The 19,142-nt window shown below is 38.0% G+C and overlaps 1 protein-coding gene across 1 annotated transcript in view; it reads right to left on the minus strand.

Moving 5' to 3' along the window:
* Positions 1-19,142, minus strand: part of LOC128782507 (monocarboxylate transporter 13-like) — a 23,205-nt gene continuing 4,063 nt past the window's right edge. Inside the window, exons 2-6 of the mRNA XM_053932879.1 lie at positions 12,595-12,718; positions 8,891-9,188; positions 5,189-5,332; positions 3,252-4,058; positions 1-1,429 (exon numbers count right to left, since the gene is read on the minus strand). Coding sequence (XP_053788854.1) covers positions 1,203-1,429; positions 3,252-4,058; positions 5,189-5,332; positions 8,891-9,092 — 1,380 coding nt within the window. The 5' untranslated portion in view covers positions 9,093-9,188; positions 12,595-12,718 and the 3' untranslated portion in view covers positions 1-1,202. The remainder of the gene's footprint in view (positions 1,430-3,251; positions 4,059-5,188; positions 5,333-8,890; positions 9,189-12,594; positions 12,719-19,142) is intronic.

The following is a 19,142-nucleotide window of genomic DNA, read 5'->3' on the forward strand; positions in this document are numbered from 1 at the left end:
AGGATAATTGGAATGTGGGACTGAAGGGGACCTCAGGAAGTCATCTACCCCATCCTACTATGAAGCACATATATTTAGATCCTTGATTGTGTGTTACCTATTCTCTGATATCTCTGTGTTTTCATATGCTGCATTCATAGCCTGCATTGTATCTTAACAGGCCACAATGAAGATTTTTCCCTGTTACATAGCTGCCTTTCTGTGAATGCTATCAATTACCAGTTCTCTTAACAAGAAAAGGAATTGATCATGTTTTCTTCACCTCAGCCTATTATGGATTTGAACGCTGTTCTCATGCCCTGTAAAAATTTTTGTCTTTTAAACCAGGCAAACTATTTCTTATACTTTTTCCCCAGACTGTTTTCTTAATTCTCTCATTTATATTCCACTTAATTCTTTGCAACTCATGTACTTCTTCCAGTTAAAGCCTTGTAAGCATCATCATCTCCTCTATATTACCATTGTTATCTCTTCTATATTACCATAACACAGAAAGACATTTGCTATTTTTAATACAGGGTTGCATTTGGGATTCTTACTCAGTTTGAAGTCCATTGTAGCCTTAGGTCTTCCTCTACTTCTCACCAATCCTTACTTCATCTAGTGTGGGTGTATTTTGCTTTTTACTTCTGATATCTAGGACTGCATTTCTCTCTACTGTATTCTATTGCTCATATAACTTTTACCTTATATCAGGTTTGTTTATTTATTTATCTTATTCCAGCACTGCTCTGTAGAGTACCTGCAAACCCTTTAGCTCAAAACTGTATTCATTTACTTGTGCTTTCAGATCCAATTTGTTTACTGAAAATACTGGGCACTACTTTCCCAAGTAAGCATTTGTGAGCTGATGCCTATTCCTTTTTTTCAGTGATAGCTGCAGTCTGCAACTGGGGGTAGGGTTTCTACCTGCTGCACACATGCTTCATGGCAATTTAATTTAGACCACGGTTTGCCTATTTCATTTAGCACAGCCCTGTGGGACCCTAGGAAGACTTGCATAGTCAAAATGCAACTTCAATATCAAAATAATATGGTAATGATTACTGCTCTAGTTTGCATGTGAATTAATTACTTTCTTCCTTTGTTTCAAACAGTCCTACCCAAAACTTCTGTTCTTTTGTAAATCGTAATAGTAGAGAATTTGGCAAAAATAAAACATTTCCTTGTGTCCTTGAGATGCTGTCAGAAGTCTCATGTAGTCACACCACTACACTGTGCTCTCCATACCTTCTGGTTTGATGTTTCAGGATATGGAGAGAAGGGTAGGGTAATGTTGACTGTTCTGGTTTAGTTCTAATCTTGCTTCCTCTTATTTTTCTCTGTTGGAGTCGATCTAAAATAATTAAAAATCCAGCTGATAGGACAAGAATGGCTCCTGCCATGTAGAAGCCTGCTCTGTAATCTCCAGCCATGTCCACAATCAGACCTGGAGAGAAACAAATGACAGGAATGGGATTGATGGAGAACAGGCTAATGTAAATTAGCTTAGCAGTGTGAATATATCCTCTTACAAAGGCACTGTGCTGGGCTACATACTTGTCTACATCATAAGCACATGGAACATCACCCCAGTATAGCATTTTTTAGTTTGAAACATAATTCATGTCTCGTTGTTTTTCATACGTGAATTGCTAGTGAAACCATATATTACACAGTTTGAAGCACTTTCCAACCTAAAGTGTGGCAGACAGTGCAGGTAGTGGCAGAAAAGAAAAGACAGACCATGCACAAGTGTATGTGAGCAGCTCCACTTCTGTGGTGTAGCTGTCACCAGTTGCTGTAATTTGAACCATAACTACAGCATGAGTGAGTTTAAAGAAGGAAAGGAGATTCATCTGCTGGAGAGAAAGTTGGAGAATTTGTCTGATGTGTTATGGGTTTCCAGTTCATCATTTTACAAAGAGTCACAGATGTTAACAAAAAGACCTTAGTTTTCAGGGAATTGAAGCCAACCAAAATATGTGATGCCATTGTGTATTATACTGAAAAATCTCTACAGTACAGTAGTACAGTAATAGCACTGCAGCAGTGTGTCAGCTGCCCTGTGGATATGATGGCACGTTCTTTGTGGGCTGATGAAGGTTGCTTGCTTGTGGGAAGTTTGTCCATGTTTAGGGTACTCCCTAGCCCACATTCTAAACTAAGATAATCCCTATATAGGCACAGGAACCATGAACTCAAATCTTTTAGATTTTACACTCAAAGGAGGAGAGAAGAGCTTGAGAGGCACTTAGGGTTCCTAGCTCTTCCATATCTTCTTTGTAGTTTACTAAATTTACAAAAAGGGACCACACTGATTCCCAGATAATCAGTACTAGTGACCAGTCACTAAAAACTGTATTTTATTCAGATCTTTCCAACACATTTTTGATACTGTTCTGCAGTTCTGAACCTTCTTCCTGGTTCCTGTATTTTCAGAAGTGAATTAAAATGTTCCAGTATTCAGTCTGACTCATTTGCAACCCATTAGCAATATCATTACCACAAAAGTCACTTGTAGTGCGTGAACAACGGTTTTTGGATGAGGACTTAGATCTGCATTGTACAAGTCACGCTGTTCTTTTTTTTTTTTTTTTCTGTATCACTTTTTAAAGTCTCTACAGCTTGCAGTTCATCTTGCATTTTTCCAAGATGACTATATCTTGTTACCAGCCCATAAATCCATGTGCTGTCTCATTGTCTGCTCTCTCCTCCCACTGTTCTTATGTGCTGCCTTCCCTGTTTATTATACTAGCTGGCTCAAACGCTGTCTGAAACCAGCAGGCATTTCTCTGAATATTTCCTTAAGGTTTGCATAGCCTAATGTTTCAGGCTGTTCAATTTGAACTTCTGTAGAAACCCTCCCAACAATACCAACGTTTGTGCAACATCACTAGTCCCAAATTTCAGTTTCTTCTCTGAAAGTGTGTGTCCGCTGCTTGCCCCAGAGGCACACTGTCTTAGCTAGATAGTTGGAGGCCATCAAGTGGCATTATGTGGGATTCAGGAAGCAGGACCATCATGTGAACCCTGCCTTTCATGCCTCCTTTCTTGTTGTAAAGGTATCTCTAAAATCACACAGAAGAGAGGGAGCAAGGTATTTTGGAAAGGATTTAAACTGGCTATTTGTTTTTATGTACTTCTTGGCTCAGATACCCCTGAGTTAAAAAAGGGGGAAATTTGAGTGCAGATCCAGATCTTTTCAATTTGGATTACCATTCCCTTTTCTTCTTTTAAACTGTATTTAACAGTGAGTTGTCTTAACTTACCCGCAAGAGGAGGCCCCACAAAGCCTCCAGTGCTTCGAATTAGCATGAAAAGTCCTAGGGCACTGTCAAATTCTGGCATGCCTACAACATCTGCTAGCACTGTAATGTGAATGGCGACTGTTGTACCAAAGAAGAATCCATAGAAGCCAGTGAATATTGCCAAGGAAAGGTAATTGTTAGCCAGTGGCAAGAGCATCAGGGAAGTACTGATCAATGTAATCGCCATTGCCAGCAAATGAATGGTTTTGGTAACATGGAGGTTGGCATACCAGCCACACAGCAATCTGCCTCCAAAGTCCACCATTGCCAAAATGGATAGGAGGGATGCAGTCCATGATTCATCTATTCCCAGGCTGTAACTAAGTGGAACTAAAAATAATGGAGGAACAAAAAAACTCATAGCAGCTAATATACCAAAAATGGCATAAAGTACAAATTCTGGTCGCCTCACAAGCATCCAGTTGAAGGTTTTGTGCATGATGGGAGACTTATCTTCTTTGTCTCTCCTGCATGCACCATTGCCAGATGGTGTTTCAGTTTCACAATGGCTGGCCTCAAGGAAGCAGCTGCTTGCCAGGGGTCGCATCAATACTCCACAGACACAAATATTGAGTTGGATGCCACCTATGATCAAGAGGGCACCTTTCCATCCATATTGACTAATCAACCACTGGAAAAATGGCCCAAACATGAATGCAAAGGCACATTCTCCAGCACTGGCAATTGCATTGGCCAAAGCCCTTTTCTTGGAGAAATAGTGGCTAACAATGCTAATGGCTGGTGTCCACGAAAAGGAAATGCCAAGACCTGAAAAACACCAATAGAAATAGCACTGGTTAGATGCTATTGAGGAATTTTGTGAAGGTGGAAATTAAAGCAGTCAGTCCTTCTACATTTGCAAAGTTAAAAAGTGTTAGGAGGAAAACATTTTTGCCTAGAAGAAGCACAAGCTTAGCTAGAGGTGTAAGGTATAATACCCTTAGGTGTAAGGGTATAATTGTGACATTATATTCTGTACATTGTATAAATTCAAGTGAAAAAGCAGAACATTAAGTATATACATTATTAGATTCTCACTTAAAAAAAACCAGTTGGTTGCACAGTTTTGCCAGTGCATGAGAAACCACATGTTCATGTGGTTGAAGCTAGGCAGATCTCAGTGTCCACGCTGTCTGTGTTAAAGGTGGTACTAGGTCAGACCAGCAGGTTAAGCTGAGCTGTGTTCAGTGTAGACAGTGAGGTGGGACATGAAGGAAGCTGGTGTATTGCCTCTATTGCTCTTAATTTTCTTGCTCAACTGCTTTGAGCAAACTTAAAACCTGCTCTAACTTAGAGTTATGTTGGAGGCTCCCCAGACTCTTTGGCAGCCCAGGACTGCCAAAGGGTTCAAATTCCAGACATTTTCTCAGGCATGCAGTGCAGAACTCAGAATGGTTTATTTTATTCCCTGCTAGCTTTGCTTCCTGTTCCAGGAAAATTTGCTAGCTGTTGGACACAATTTTCTGGCCTGGTTTTGCCTGGAGTAAAGGAAAGGATTGGAATAAAATGAAAGCCTGGGACTCTGTTCAAAACATAGGATAAGCTGATAGAAAGTATAGAATTTGGGATCTCCCTGTCTTTTTACTTCAGTACCCTTTATGAAGTTTTTTTAAACCTTCACAAAGCTCTTATCTCTGAATGAAAAATAAAGCATTTAATTTTCTGCTTGCATATAATTTGCAAGTGTAAATCACTGGCATCTAAATATTTGTCTTCTTTGTTGTTGCAGATTTCCTGTATAAATTCTTATTTCCAGAGTGGGATGGGAGGGAAATCACTTTTAAAGAGCATTGCTTGTTCTGGCCGCTCATAAAGTCAAAATAGATACCAGATTTTAAAACTCTTACCACTAGCACCCTCAAATAAGTTGCTGGTGGAAGAAAACCATAAATTCATACCCTGTAGGAAGCCAGTCGTTGCATACATCCAGACCATGTTGAGTCCAAAAAATCCTAATGCCATTCCTGAAAAAGCCAGAAGTCCTCCAGTGATCACAACTGTCCGATGGGTATATTGTACACACAGTGAACTGGCAACAGGGGCTTGATCAGCAGAAAAATCAGAGAAAGAAAAATACATTAGGAACATTAATCTGATCAACATAGCCAAATAAATAAAACATTCTGACGAGGACTACCCTTATAATGCTTGACACAAACAGCCTTAGTTCTGCTGGATGGGGTAGGTCAATAAAAATTTCAAAATTGTATCCTTGCTGATAGAGAAATTAGTGAGGCACAGATTTGAAAATATATTCTGCATATGTGGACTCTTTTTAAAAGGAGAGAGCATTTTAGTGCCTTCCTTCTACTGATTTTCATGTAAGGATACAACTACCAACATGGCAGAACCTCATGGACTGTTTTAGCAGAAAGTGAAACTTCAGCCACAGAATCTATAGGTTCATCTATAAAAATCATACTATTGAGAATGTGTTATTGATATGGCTGGCATGAAAACTTTCTGGAGAAAACTAATTTTTTTTTTCCTAGAATTTTGCAAAAATCAATCCTTAATAGAATTTAAAAATTTTATAAAGGACCAAAAATTAGGGTTTATTTTGTGGTAATACTTTTCACAGAAAATTGGCCGTTCATTTCTTAAATTTTTATTTAGTGGTACAGTTTCTCACAAAAGAGTGCAGGGGCTCTTCAACACAAGGGCAAAGGTGCAGGTGGTACAGATCTGATGGCAAGCAGCTGCTTTGGTCTCTGGTCACTGTCTGGAAACACCTGAAATGTTAGGGATATTTTTGCTTAATTAAGGATATTTTACTGCCTGGCTGTTTTTTCCATCAGCATCGCAAGAATCGAGGTCAAGGCTGTAGGATTTCTTTAAATGGCCATGGCCACTAGGGGGTTCCCAAGTACCAAGTAGCATGAACCAGCTCCCTACAATCTGTTAAATATCCTGGGAACTGGAGTTCATGCATAAAACGGAATTCAGTTAATGGGGACCATGCCTCTAAATTCAAATAAGTAGGAAGACAATTATTAAGAGAGAATAGCCAGCAAGGAAGGTTTCGTAGTAGTTTGTAGGGGCAGTTTGTTGTACATTAACCTGTGCTAAGATCAGAATTAAAATAATATGGTAGCTAGGAGAAATTAAATAAACCTGACAGAGTACTAGTTGCAAAATCTGCAGCATGTATCTTGTCTGACAGCAGAAAGACTGTCAGGAGTTATACAAACCTCAAATGTCTCATCAGCTTTTACAGCAAAAATCTGATAATTTTATAAGTATGTAAAAATGATACTGAAATTTAGTCATTATTTTAAGATGTAGTCCATGAGACATGATAAAAGTACATACAGTTGGTGAATCATAAAATATGATGAAAAAAAGTAGACACAGGATAACATCTATGAAAGTTCTTGAAGACAAGAAAAAGATCTGCAGCTGGAGCAGAAATCTTACCAAATCTCAATTCTTAAATATCAAATAAGAAGAATAAACAGGCAGAAATTAAACATGAAGTAGCATGAGAAAGAAAGAAAGAAGCTAGCCATAGAACTGGAAATGGGTAAAAGAGCTTGACTGCAGAGTCTGAAAGGATAAGGGCAACACACAGAAAATGCACAAGTGATGGAAAGGGATGACAACAAGAGCACAAAAAGGTGTTGGGAGGTGTACATCAGTACTGAGAGAAGGTTGGTGAAGGTGATAGGGAGAATCCTTGCTGTGGTAAACTGAACAGCCTGTTGCAAGTGCAGACCTTGGAAGTGGAAGCACATGCGCTCCTTCGACACAAGAAACAGATCTGCTGTTGAAAGGATCCAAATAGGAAAAAATAATAATTCAGTGATCATCCTTCATACTGAGCCAAGTGACACTTAAGGTTTCCCAGAGACAGACATTAAGAAAGACTAAGCCAGGCTGGGAAACATGCTCAAAGAACTGGAGGCTCAGATGATCTTCATTACGAAGTCTTGTGGTCCCTATAAATGAAGCAAAGGCAGAAGAAGATGAGGACAATTATGTATTGATCTGAGACATTTATAAGCCACTATACAGAGGGGGTTTGGAATGTTTGACCACCAAGATTTATCCACTGAAAGAGGATTATTTTCAATGGATTTCAAAGGATGAGAAACAATTTCTGCCCAAAAACTACACCTGCCTTCCTTGGAGGAGGCTGGCGTCCCACCTGGCTAGGCAAATATATTTTTTTCTGGTTTATACTTGATATTATTGTGTCATATGCGCTATTCCTTCATACATTCCTATACAATGTAAATATATGCTATAACAAAACAAACCTAACTAAAACAGGACTGTTAAGTTTTTCCCTCCTATGCTGGCTTTTTCTTCTCATGAAGTTCAAAAGCCTGAATGACACAACAGTATCACAATATGTCAGTGATACATCTGTTTTGTTAACCAGATTGATAGATTACCATTTATTAATTTCTGTGGTCTGTAAAGCAGGTTTTTCAAATTTTTTTTTCTAGTTAATTATATCTGTCACTACAAAGCAGGCATCAAGGGTAGCAGTTTATGGAACTGATAAAATCTTTTCAACTCATGACTTATTTTATTTTTTTACTTTGACTTTTTTCCTTCTGAATAAGTTTTTCAAAGAAAGATCAATTGCTCTTGATGTTTGGAAGTACTGCAGTTCCATGCAATTATTCCATGCAATAATAATGATAGATGTGGACTGAGTAGGATGCATGTAATTACACAGTGTCTGTGCAAAGAAGTATCTTCAGAAACAAAATCATGATAGCATTTATTATGTAAGGATATTTACCTATTGCAACCATATATCTCTATGAGAATATGCAGAGCAGACTTCACAAATTCTGTGCAGTTCAAGCCTGCACATGTTTGGAATCCTCACATATGTGAAGGATCATGCAGTTTACAGGACCCTAAGGACTCTAAACAACCAAGCTGAGTCAAATGCAGTACATTTCAAATTTTTCCCTCCTTCATTTGGTATGATGTGGTCTTTGACCTCAGTGCCTTTGACTGGGATAGTTCACCCTATCTTCCCCTATTCCCTGCTTTCGTGGTCATGTCTTTATTGAGTTCTCTCTGCTTTTTAACTCAGTGAGTCTTCTGGTAGATCAATAACTTGGAATTATAGTAAGAGGGGTGAAGACATAGAATTGGTAATACATGCAAAGAAAGGGGATCTTGGTAAAGATAAAAAGAAGTGGGAAAAAGCACGACTGAGAATCATTTTGGTAGCAGATGGCTTACCTGATGGATGGGGTCACAATCCATGTATTTTGAAGTACTTTGAAAAAGTGACAGTCACTCGGAAGTCAGTGAACTTGCACAAACTGTTCTAAGAGCTTGATTCAATAAGCTCTGTGGCTATCAGAATTACCTCTAATGAGTTTAACTCAAAACCTGTAGCAAAACTTAATCATGAGTTTAGGTACATGATGTTTTTTCAAGTAATCAGATTCCTGTTTCTATAGAGTTTTCTTATTAATCCATTCCATATGTGAGGCAGTAAATGCAAATTTTCTGAAATTTTTCTGTATTTTCTGTAAAGACAGAAAAAGGAAGTCTAGACCTTACTTTTTTTTTAAAGGAAGATTTCTCGGGTAGTTAATATGAAAATAAAATGCTAGAGGAGTACCTACCTCCTAAATGAAAGACGGCAATAGTTACTGATGTGATCCAGGAAGTGGTGCTTGCAAGTTCATCGAAGTGCTGCTGGATTTCAACAAAGAGCAGACCAAAAGTCTTGAGGACAGCAACAGTGAGGCCCATCACCATGAAGGCTGACACTACCACAACCCATCCATAGCCACCATCTGGTTGATTGCTGTCTTTAGCCTGCATCTTTTCTAATTCTTAAATCTTCTCTGGTTTTTGGGTTGTTTTTGTTTTTTTTTTTTCCTGGAGCAGCAGTGATGGTGATGAGGCTTTTTAACAGATCTGCAAATGGTAGAAGGCCCATAATTAAAATATTCTAGGAATGGCTTACACAAGTAATTATCAAGTTACAATACAACATTCATTACAGTGGTTTGACTGAAAGTATTACCTGGGTAACAGAGGCCTCAAGAGACAGAAGACTGAATAAAGAAATTTTTAAAAATTTCAAGTACAGAGTTAAGAAAACAAAAGAAGCATGCAGATGTGAACAAAGGAGAGAAGACAATGGGAAAATATTCAGACATGAAGATTTTCAAAGACAGAAGAATTTTAGGGTCTTCAACATTTTAGCATTTATAAATATTACTTGTTCCTGCAACGCCAATCATTTTTGCCGAAGTGGTGCACATCTATCCTTGCAAAGATATATTCATAGGCAAGAACATCTTATTAAGCATAAAACTGAAAAGGCGTATTTCCCCTTAAAAGTTTTGTGATAAACACACAGCAATCATGTAGTGCGTGAAGGACACAGGATCTGGCTGGAGGGAGAGAAACATTCATGCATTCTTCTGGTTTCTTCATGGGCACTAAATTCTGAGGAGGAATATTGTACAAGATACAGAAGATCAAAAAAGACCTATCTCAGGAGGAGAATGGGAAACTTGAGACAGCTGAAGATGTACACTACTTAAAATTATCTACCCTGTGTGCACATGGGGAAAATGGCTGCATGAGGGAATCCATACCACTTGAAATTATCTAGTACAAAGAAGCAGTCACTAGTCCTGTGATTTGGTCCCTTGAAGGTGCGTGATCTCAGGAGGATCTGAATCACTGCAGCAGGGTGGGGGAAAAAAAGCCATGACAGTCCTTATAGAGATCAGAAACAAAATCATTCTACTGCCCCGTGTCTGGACTGACATGGCACTGGACACATTTGCACATCTTAAAAAATCTTAGAACAGCCACAAGAGAGGGAGAGACTGCCTTATGTTGAGGTCTGTATGAAGGAATCAGGTTTTCATTCCCACAGTTTCTGGGGTGATATTAAGCAAGTTGTTAGATATTGCTGTGCCTGTTTTCTCAGTTGTCAAATGTAGCTAATACTTCCAAAGATCATAAATTTTGTAAAGTTGGAAGCATTAATACTTGTATTAGTGCTCAGTACACAATAAGAAAATACAGAAATTATATCAAGCTGCAGCTATAGCATTCTGACAATGCTGAGTTCAAGTAGCATGGTCATAATTTTGTTTGAGGCTTGAAAGAACATAAAAAGGACGCAAGACTCAAGCTAAATGAGCCTGCCTAGGGACTGTGGTACTGATATTTCTGCATTCTGCATAGACATGCCTGGGCAAGGGATTATAATTTGTGCCACAAGACAGATAGAAGAAATCCTTCTGCTTACCAGGCAACACCCAGACTAAAACAGGCATGATAAAATCTGCATGACATCACCCAGCACCCTTCACTTTCATTAGGCAAACTCTCTCCCAGGAGAAGAATAAATTAGGCCTTACTGCTCACAAAACTTAAATGAACATTTGCTTACAACAAATACATCTTTTATGTCACAGCTTAGAATTCATCCTTCAGTTCCTTTTAATGATCACAGTGTTACAAGTAACTCCAAAATGAAATTACTATTTCAGTTGCATTATTAATTCATGAGATAGTTATTTTCCAGCAGCCCTATGGATCTGAAAGCAGTGCAGCTACATACTATAGGGAATTGTTGGAATGCCTGAACAGAGTAGAAGAAAGCATAGATACTACAGTAAGGGAACATGTTTCTGACACCGTGCTTTGCTTTCTTCCTCCTTCACTTGCAAGAGAAAGTTTATTATAAGATTATGTAATTGCAAACAACCTAAGCTGTAAAAACCTACATAGGATCTCCTTTTGCTCTTAGCTATTTAGTAATGGTAAACAGTAAGGTATTAATATCTTCACTAATCCATTTTGTCCTTGGAGCTAACCTTCTAAATAAAAAGGAGGAAAGACCTATAGGGAAACTGCTCCTTCTGTTGTGCCTGGTCATACACAAGGTCCCTCAAAAATGTAAAGCTGTGCCTGGAAGTATAAGCATTCTGTCTAGCATCCCACTGACTCCTACCTTCAAAATTTCTCATGGCAGCTGGAAGAGCAGCAAGAGCAGACAGCTCTGTTAGTAGTGTTATTATGCTCATTGCAAATTTTGCCAGGAAGAACACACATTCAAGAGTACAACATTTATCTTTGCACCTGGATAGCTACAAAGACACTTTCTGAGGCACCGGGGCTGTTCCTCTATTCATGCTCTACAAGTTCTCCAAGCTATTTCTGCTTTGATTCATGCCAGTGATTCAAACAGCTAATCAGACAATAATAAAAATAAATTATAAAATGCTTATCTCATTGCTTGCATTTTAGGGTGCCACTTGTGAAGACAGATACTTTTTCTACTTGGTTATCTTGTACTCCATGTTCTAATTAACTTTTTACAAAAGCTCAAATGAGTTGAATTCATTTGCTGCACATTGCAAAACAACATGATGGTGGAATCAAGGAAAACTGTTGTTAGTATGAATCTTAAACTTCTTGTTTTTGCAGCTCATACTTGACACTCCCCAGATAAGTGTATTCATTCTCTCTGAATGGAGGTTGACTGGACTCTTTGTGAGCTGGTGATACTTTACAGATAGAGGTTCCCCAAGAAAACAAAAAATGGCAAGTATTAAGTTTTTCCATACTAAGATAAAGAAATGTGACTTGGTAATGGGTTTTTGGTTTGGGTTTCCAGTACAAATATTATACTATTACCTTGGCTTCGGACTTAACAATAAAAAAAAAAAAAAAAAAAAAAAAAAAAAAAAAAAAAAAAAAAAAAAAAAGAGAGAGAGAAAAGGAAGAAAAGCCAGGAAATGTTTATCATAATGAGTTTATGCAGGGGAACAGAAGAGAAACATGCTTTGGTAGATTTACCTGATTTTTCAGCATGGTTTTAAGAAACATTATATGTATTAACAGAATTTTAGGCAATTTATGCCAGTATTCCATCATGAAATTGTTGAGCAAGCATATCAAAAGCCATTGCTGTCATTACCACAAAACCACTTAATATACATAGACAGAAAAACTTAATACACATAGACACAAAACTACTTTTACCAAAGGCTGATACCTTGAAACAGGAACTATGTAAAACTAAATACAAAATATAGCTTTAATAAATTAACAACAGATTAAATAATATAGTCTTATTTTATTGGTTCTATTAGAAGAAAGATGGAAAGAAATAAAGAAATCAATTGTAATTTATGCTGAAACTCCCTCCGCACATGTGACTTGGTACACAGGCAAGGAACAGGCTATGTTCATCACATTCAAATACCTTATGATTTTCATCTAACACTCAGACTGGCTGAATGCTATGAGCAACCAGTTAGAAGTAACAAAAATCAAGTCATCAAGAAATTACCTTATTCAAATAGCCAAGGCTTTTATAGGATATGAAGCTCCTTCTTCACCTTCCAGTTATATGTAAGTTCTTGAGTTGTGCTGCAAACCACCAGGTCATCTTTCTCATCTGAACTACCATCTGGCTAGGTAAACAAATTTGTCTCCTTCAGGATGTGGAAGAATTGGATTTTATAAGAATCCCCTCCTCCCCTCCTCAAAAGTCATTTGACTCCACCTATACTCAGAAAAAAACAAAGTTCTGTCCTGACTAGAGATCAGAGAACCAAAATCAGGAATGGGTGGAGGAAACTTACAAGAGGAATGCAGATTTTGTTTTATTTATATGCACAATATTTACACTAGCCTTGGACTGCTGTCCATATTTTCTACTGAACTCAACTATTGGACCAACCAGAAAGTTCAGATGTGTCAGCTGACTTCAAAATCTCCTGTGTTCTGAGGCATTTACTGCAAATGTTTACTCAAATTTGAAATTCATTTGTGGCTTCCCTATGCTTGAGCTGTTGGGTAGATGTTGGCTACAGTGCGCATCACATAGCCTGCAGCAACTACAGAAGTTACAGGAAATTTGAATGTGCTCTCCTGAGCATGATACATGCATATTTGAACCTTTCACCACACCAGAGCAGTCCTTTACTTGTGTGATTTAAGAGCCCACAGTTAAATACTGCTGGTCATTGTAAAACTTTTCTCTCCCAGCTCTCACTGCTAGTTTATTGGAACTTATTCCTTTTCCTACCAATTCACCTTGCACTAAGGTTGTGGTGGCTATACTGCTATTGTAATTGTTGGGGGGCAGGGTGGGCTGTTTTAGTAACTTGTTGCATTTTGTAGTATTTTTATTTATATGTTTGTATACTTACTTCATGACTTGATCAGTAATCTGTGTAGTTTGTGTGTGCTAAGGGAAGTATAAATATGCAGTTGACCTGCATAACTAAGAAACAGATATATTTCATATTTTTGGCATATTTGAATGGGAAGTCAGCAAGTTTGTGACGTGACATCTGGGAAAATTCTCTAGAGCTATGTTTTAGGGCTGGAGAAGACAAAATCATGGCAAAGGAAAATTATGGGGTAGTTTTTGAAGTGGAATTACTGTGCAGTTCTTGATAGAAAAGTTGCCGCTACTCCTACTTCACCTTCTTGCTACCATATGGGCTTTCATGCAGTGCACTAGACTGGTGAACTGACCCTGCCGGTCACTACACTGGGGCAGTTTCCTAGTTTGGAGAAATTAATTGTGTGCTTTTACAATGCAGAAGCCAGAAAAAAAGTAGCCAGGAATGAAACTTGACAGATGAGCCTGCTCAATCCGGAGGAGAAAATCACATGGCAGTTCTATACAATCAGTGTATTCACATGCCCTGTGAGCCCGCCACATTCTGACCCAGGATGTTGCCAGGCACAGGGGTGTGACTGATTGGCTTGTAGTTCCACTGTTGTTCCTTATTGCTTCGCTAAAAACAGTAGTTAGCTTCCCCTTTGCCAGTCATTGACAGCTCCACCAGCTTCACTGCTACTTACTTCTCAAATGCGACATTGTGGCCTCAGCCACTTCCTCTGCCCATTCCCTCAGAACCCACGGCTCACCCAGTAAGCCTCCTGGTGTATCTGCCTGACTTCCTCATTGTTGGGATGCTTGGAATAGGCCCTTGAATATTATATTACAGTCATGGGAACTGAAGTCTATAGAAAAAATAATGAAATCTGGAATATTTCACTGGTCAGTCCATCAGATTATTTTTAACATTATATTCACTAATATTACTGGGGATTATGTGCAAAGGAATATTGTCATGGACTGTCATGACTCTGTCTTAAAACCAGAATGATCTTAGTGGGACTACACTGAATGTTCATTTTCTACAGTCCTTCCTACTAAATACATTTAGTCTTTACTCATACCATTTAGTTTGGGTTATCCAGAACTACTATTATGCATTAATACCATAGTAGATTTTGCTCATCTGATCAGGCTAAAATATTTTCACAATTTTCTGTCAACATACAGAAATTTTATGCTATACTTGTGGACAGTACATTTCCTTAATCATCTAATGGTTTTCTCCACTAGTTAAATCTACAAATAAAATTTAAGTATTTCTTATTTCTACTCAAAAAGTAAGAAAAAAATTGTAGAGTTCACTTAATTGTAGAGTTCACTTCTATTAAACTGCTTACTTTATTTCTTGTTCAACATTTAAGAAATGTTACAAAACATTAGGAGAACTTATAAAACTCAGGAGAACTTTCATGTTTCCATTCATAACACTGGAGGAAAAAAGTTTGCTCCAGGTGGCAAGAAGAGTCACTTCTCCTCAGATCTAGTTTGTCAGTTCCGCTTTCACTAATTCCAAGGGTTAGCTTCCACTTTAAGTGTTTGAGTAAGCACAAAATGCTTTCACAGGTAGACTGCTCCATTAAATATTTGGTGAAGACTGAAATGAGAATCTCCCTGGAACATTTGTATTTCAATAACAGTGATTCATGATTATGAAGAGATTATGCTTAAATTCTGTCAAGTCATAAAGAAATATTTAACCATTCAGGAGTTAGTGTGTCTTGGCTTTTATTACTAGGGTCATAGAATGAAATCAGCAATGGTTGAAACAGGCTTGATATATACATATTTCTAAAATGCCTCTTTCTCTAAATTCTCAAAACTGAAAGAAGTGATTGTCTTCTCTGCTGCTGTAAATAATTTCAGCTCCACTGATTTCAAAATTACTTCACTCCTTTCACCACCAGAGAATTTCTTCATTGATTTCTCAATGGGAACAGGGCTGTCTTTGAAGAAGACACAACATATCCATCTATTGCCTCTTTATTGTTATTATTGCAGTATATATAAAATGTAGGAAACAAGTCTCTGAAATGAAGTTCTTATTTAAATAAACTGCACAAATGTAGAAAGCCAGCCTGGCATAAATACACACAGATCCTGGCAAAGTCTCCTTGTAGTCAGCTGTGCTCTGATGGAAAGGCAGAAACCATGCCTCTTGCATTCATCAGTCTTTCATGGTCATCATGCTTGTCCCTCTGCTTGGAATTACCTGCTCTTATCACATACATCCTCTTTTTTTTTCCCCTGACCAAAGCCTTCTGACAGCATTAATAAACAGATAGTAAGCCAAGATAAAACACTACCAGGTCATATGATCCATCAGCTAAGAGAATATTGATTGAAATGACTGAATCAAAATGACTGTGTTTGATTTGTGGTATTAAGTGATTACGAATGTAATAGAGATAGCCTGAACATAAATAGTCTGAGGACTGTGTGCAGGACAGATAGCATATGAAAAGACTGGAAAATTGTTATGTAAGAAATAAACAGGCTGACATCACTGCCAAAATAGCTGACATGGGATGATAAATGAACCTGGGTAACATATGTGGATGAGTGCAGAGGTACTTAAGGTTTTGAAGGAAAAAAAAGAATTTAATCTTGATATGATTAGAGAAGAAGAACCAGGGTGGTGATTCAGTTGCATAAAATTAGGATGACCAAGGAGGTGTGTTTTGTGGAGATAGAATAGCTGGCAGTGATAGCTGGCAGATATCTGAGAGGCTGAAGAGCAGAAAGAGGTAGCAAATAAGCAAGTGAGTGATTAGGGTTTGTCAGAAACTGTCAGACTGTAAAAAGTGAGCTATTTAACAAATAAAAGAAGTGTAAGTGGCTTGGTTTTGGACTGGATTCTGGTTATCCGATTACCAGTTTAAGATTGACTGAAGCTTTACAGGCTGGGAGCAAATGAAGAAAAAGCCTTCTGTCCTGAAATTACAGTCAGGTGTGCTAATTGCTCCCTTCCCCAGGGAAACATCAATCCCTGGCCTCCCTTTATAACAAAGGGAATGCTCAGCCTGCATGGAATGGAGAGCAGAGTTATCTACAGGGAAGATGGTGACATAGAGCCTGATTTGGCTGCAAGTGGAGGGTATATTTATCTGAACAAAGGTTGTTTATTTTGTTTTTCATCAAGCAATAATCAGTTCCTTTTCTCTGTGCAATTCTTGGTTGTCATTATAGCTTCCATTACAAAATTATAGGATAAGAAGAAGAGGGGGCACAGGAAATGAGTACTGCTAAACAGGGAAGAGGGAAATGCACTGCTTAAGCTTACCAAAACAAAATGTTTAAGTACAGTGCTGATGCAAACAAGAGTCTCTCTATGCCTTATCAATCTAGCATCTGTGTGTGGCTTCTTCTACTTCCTGTTTTGAAAAGAGTGACCAAGATTTAATCATTCTGCTTTAATTATAGCATGAAGGTGAAAATGCCCAATTCTTGTGTATGTCTGGAGTCAATAAGGCATTTTCTGTCTTTGTACCTCAGGGGAGAGATGGATGTGTTTGGCTAAATTAGCCCTAAATGTCCTCTAGTTGATGTCTGGGAAGCTGAGAGGACAGACATTACGGCATTAGACTTCCTGTGCTATTTTCTTAAACTAGCCTGTGACACACTGTGCAATCCATGGCAAGGTGCTGTATTGTGGAGTTATGATAAAGTGAGGAAATAAAGTCCAAGAAGAAGAAGTGCCAGTTTCCTTGACAGCATGAAGTGTGCCTGTATAGGAGAGTTTTCAGAATGAACAGCAGCTTGTATTGAACTGAATACAAGGCTACACAAGGCTGTCCTGTATTTCCAGAAGGATGGATTCTTGCACTTTCAATTCTCTTGAAAATATTCTTCCTAGTTTCATTTTTAAGACTAGGATGGCAACAGATAATGAAGAAGAATGTGTGTTGACTCAGAGCAAAACTGAATGCTTACAAAATTTGCAAGGCAAACATTTGCAGTACACAGAATAAGAAGCAGGCCACAATTAAGGGACAGCAACTGGACTGTTGGTAATAGTGCCCAAAAACCTACCTAGAAGACAGGGCAGAAAATTAATTTAATATGAGCTTCTTGTTACAACACTGTGGTTACAGGAGTGAGGTAACTGCTGGCTATATGGCTGAAGAGATGAAAGATCTGTGCCTAAGGGAGGAGTAAAGATCTAGCTCCATTGCAGCAGCAAGGCTCAGTGATCCAACACCACCTTCTGTGCAGGGAAGCAAGATTTTTCCAAGCCTGCATGTGTCACTAAGGAAAGGCTGACATAACAGGCCCTGGAAACTCCGAATGTAAAATCTGATTCTTCTTCCTCACAGAGTTTCCTGCTGAGCCCAAATTTCACTGAAAGCTGGTCTGTCAGAGAAGCTGTGGGACACTAAGTGGATGGCTGCAATATGCTGCAGTGACAGAACCAGATTCCCAAGACAGCTGGACAGAACTGTCACTTCAAAGCTGTGGCAATAAGTTTATGTTGAAGCAAATAAACATCTCTGCCTCCCTGCAGAGTAACAATGATCTTACCTTTGTATGTGTCACTGGTGTAGGTGCTGCAATGCTACTTCTTTTGGTTTAGCAATGCAGGTAAGTTACTAGAAAACTTGAAATCATCAGAATGGTTAGCAGGAAGATGAAAGGGCTGGAAAATCACAGTTTATAAAACTTAAGCTTGAAGATGATTGTAAGATGTAGTAACACCTACACTAGACTAGACATCTTGTAACAAAGGGATTTTCAATTTATTGGTCAATGATATAAGAAGATTCAATGGATATAAAATGAAAGCTAAGAAATTAATACCACTGGTAAGTCATATTTTAATAAGAAAAGTGACAATGGGAACAACTTATTATTTCATCACTATTTATTTTTAGTCAAAACTGAATGTTCTTCTGAAGACAGTGTTCTAGTTCTCTTGCCCGAAGTAGCTGATGGTGGTCTTAGTGTATAAAACATTCATATATGTACTTTTCTGTTAAGCAAGAATGCTAACCTGCTATGACTTAACTTACTTTTGCTACTACTAGAAAACAAATCCAACCCATAATCCTTATCGATAAGGAATTGTCTTTTTACTTTTTCTGCTTAAAACAAGGTTTACAAGTATAATTAATGCTCATGGGATTACTGAACATGGGATTTTCCTCTTTTGTGAGCTGGCAAAATGAACCAGCTTGGGTGGCAAGATACTAGGTTAAACACCTGCCTTCTTGACATAAAATCAAACTGAATTTATGCTGAATAATTTGATTGGAAATCAGATCCAATTATCTTAAATTGGTCATTCCAGACTAACAGAGCAATAAAGGGCACTGTGTTTGTTGACGTATTTGACCTAGATATTGCAGTCATGTCAAAACATGTAAGCACTATAACTCCAGCCTAATTCAAACCGCACATTGCCCTCCCAAATACTATACTCAGAACAGAAGATAAAAGGGCTGTTGGTCTTTCAAACATACAAAGTCTTTCTGATCTAAAGCAGAAAATTACTTCTGAATTTTGAATTGACAGAATTTTTAAAATTGTTTTGATCTATAAGAATATGTCTGTCACCAAAATTAGTATGGTCAAGACTTTTTCTTAAAAGGGGGTGGTTTAATGTTCAAATATTGCCCAAAAAATAAAAGGAAAATAATTAGGAAAACAATAACATTTTTCTACAATTCCAATCCTCATGTACACCTAGAGCCAAAAGAAAGAGC

This window comes from Vidua chalybeata, chromosome Z (assembly GCF_026979565.1).
Source record: "Vidua chalybeata isolate OUT-0048 chromosome Z, bVidCha1 merged haplotype, whole genome shotgun sequence".
Taxonomy (NCBI): Eukaryota; Metazoa; Chordata; class Aves; order Passeriformes; family Viduidae; genus Vidua; species Vidua chalybeata.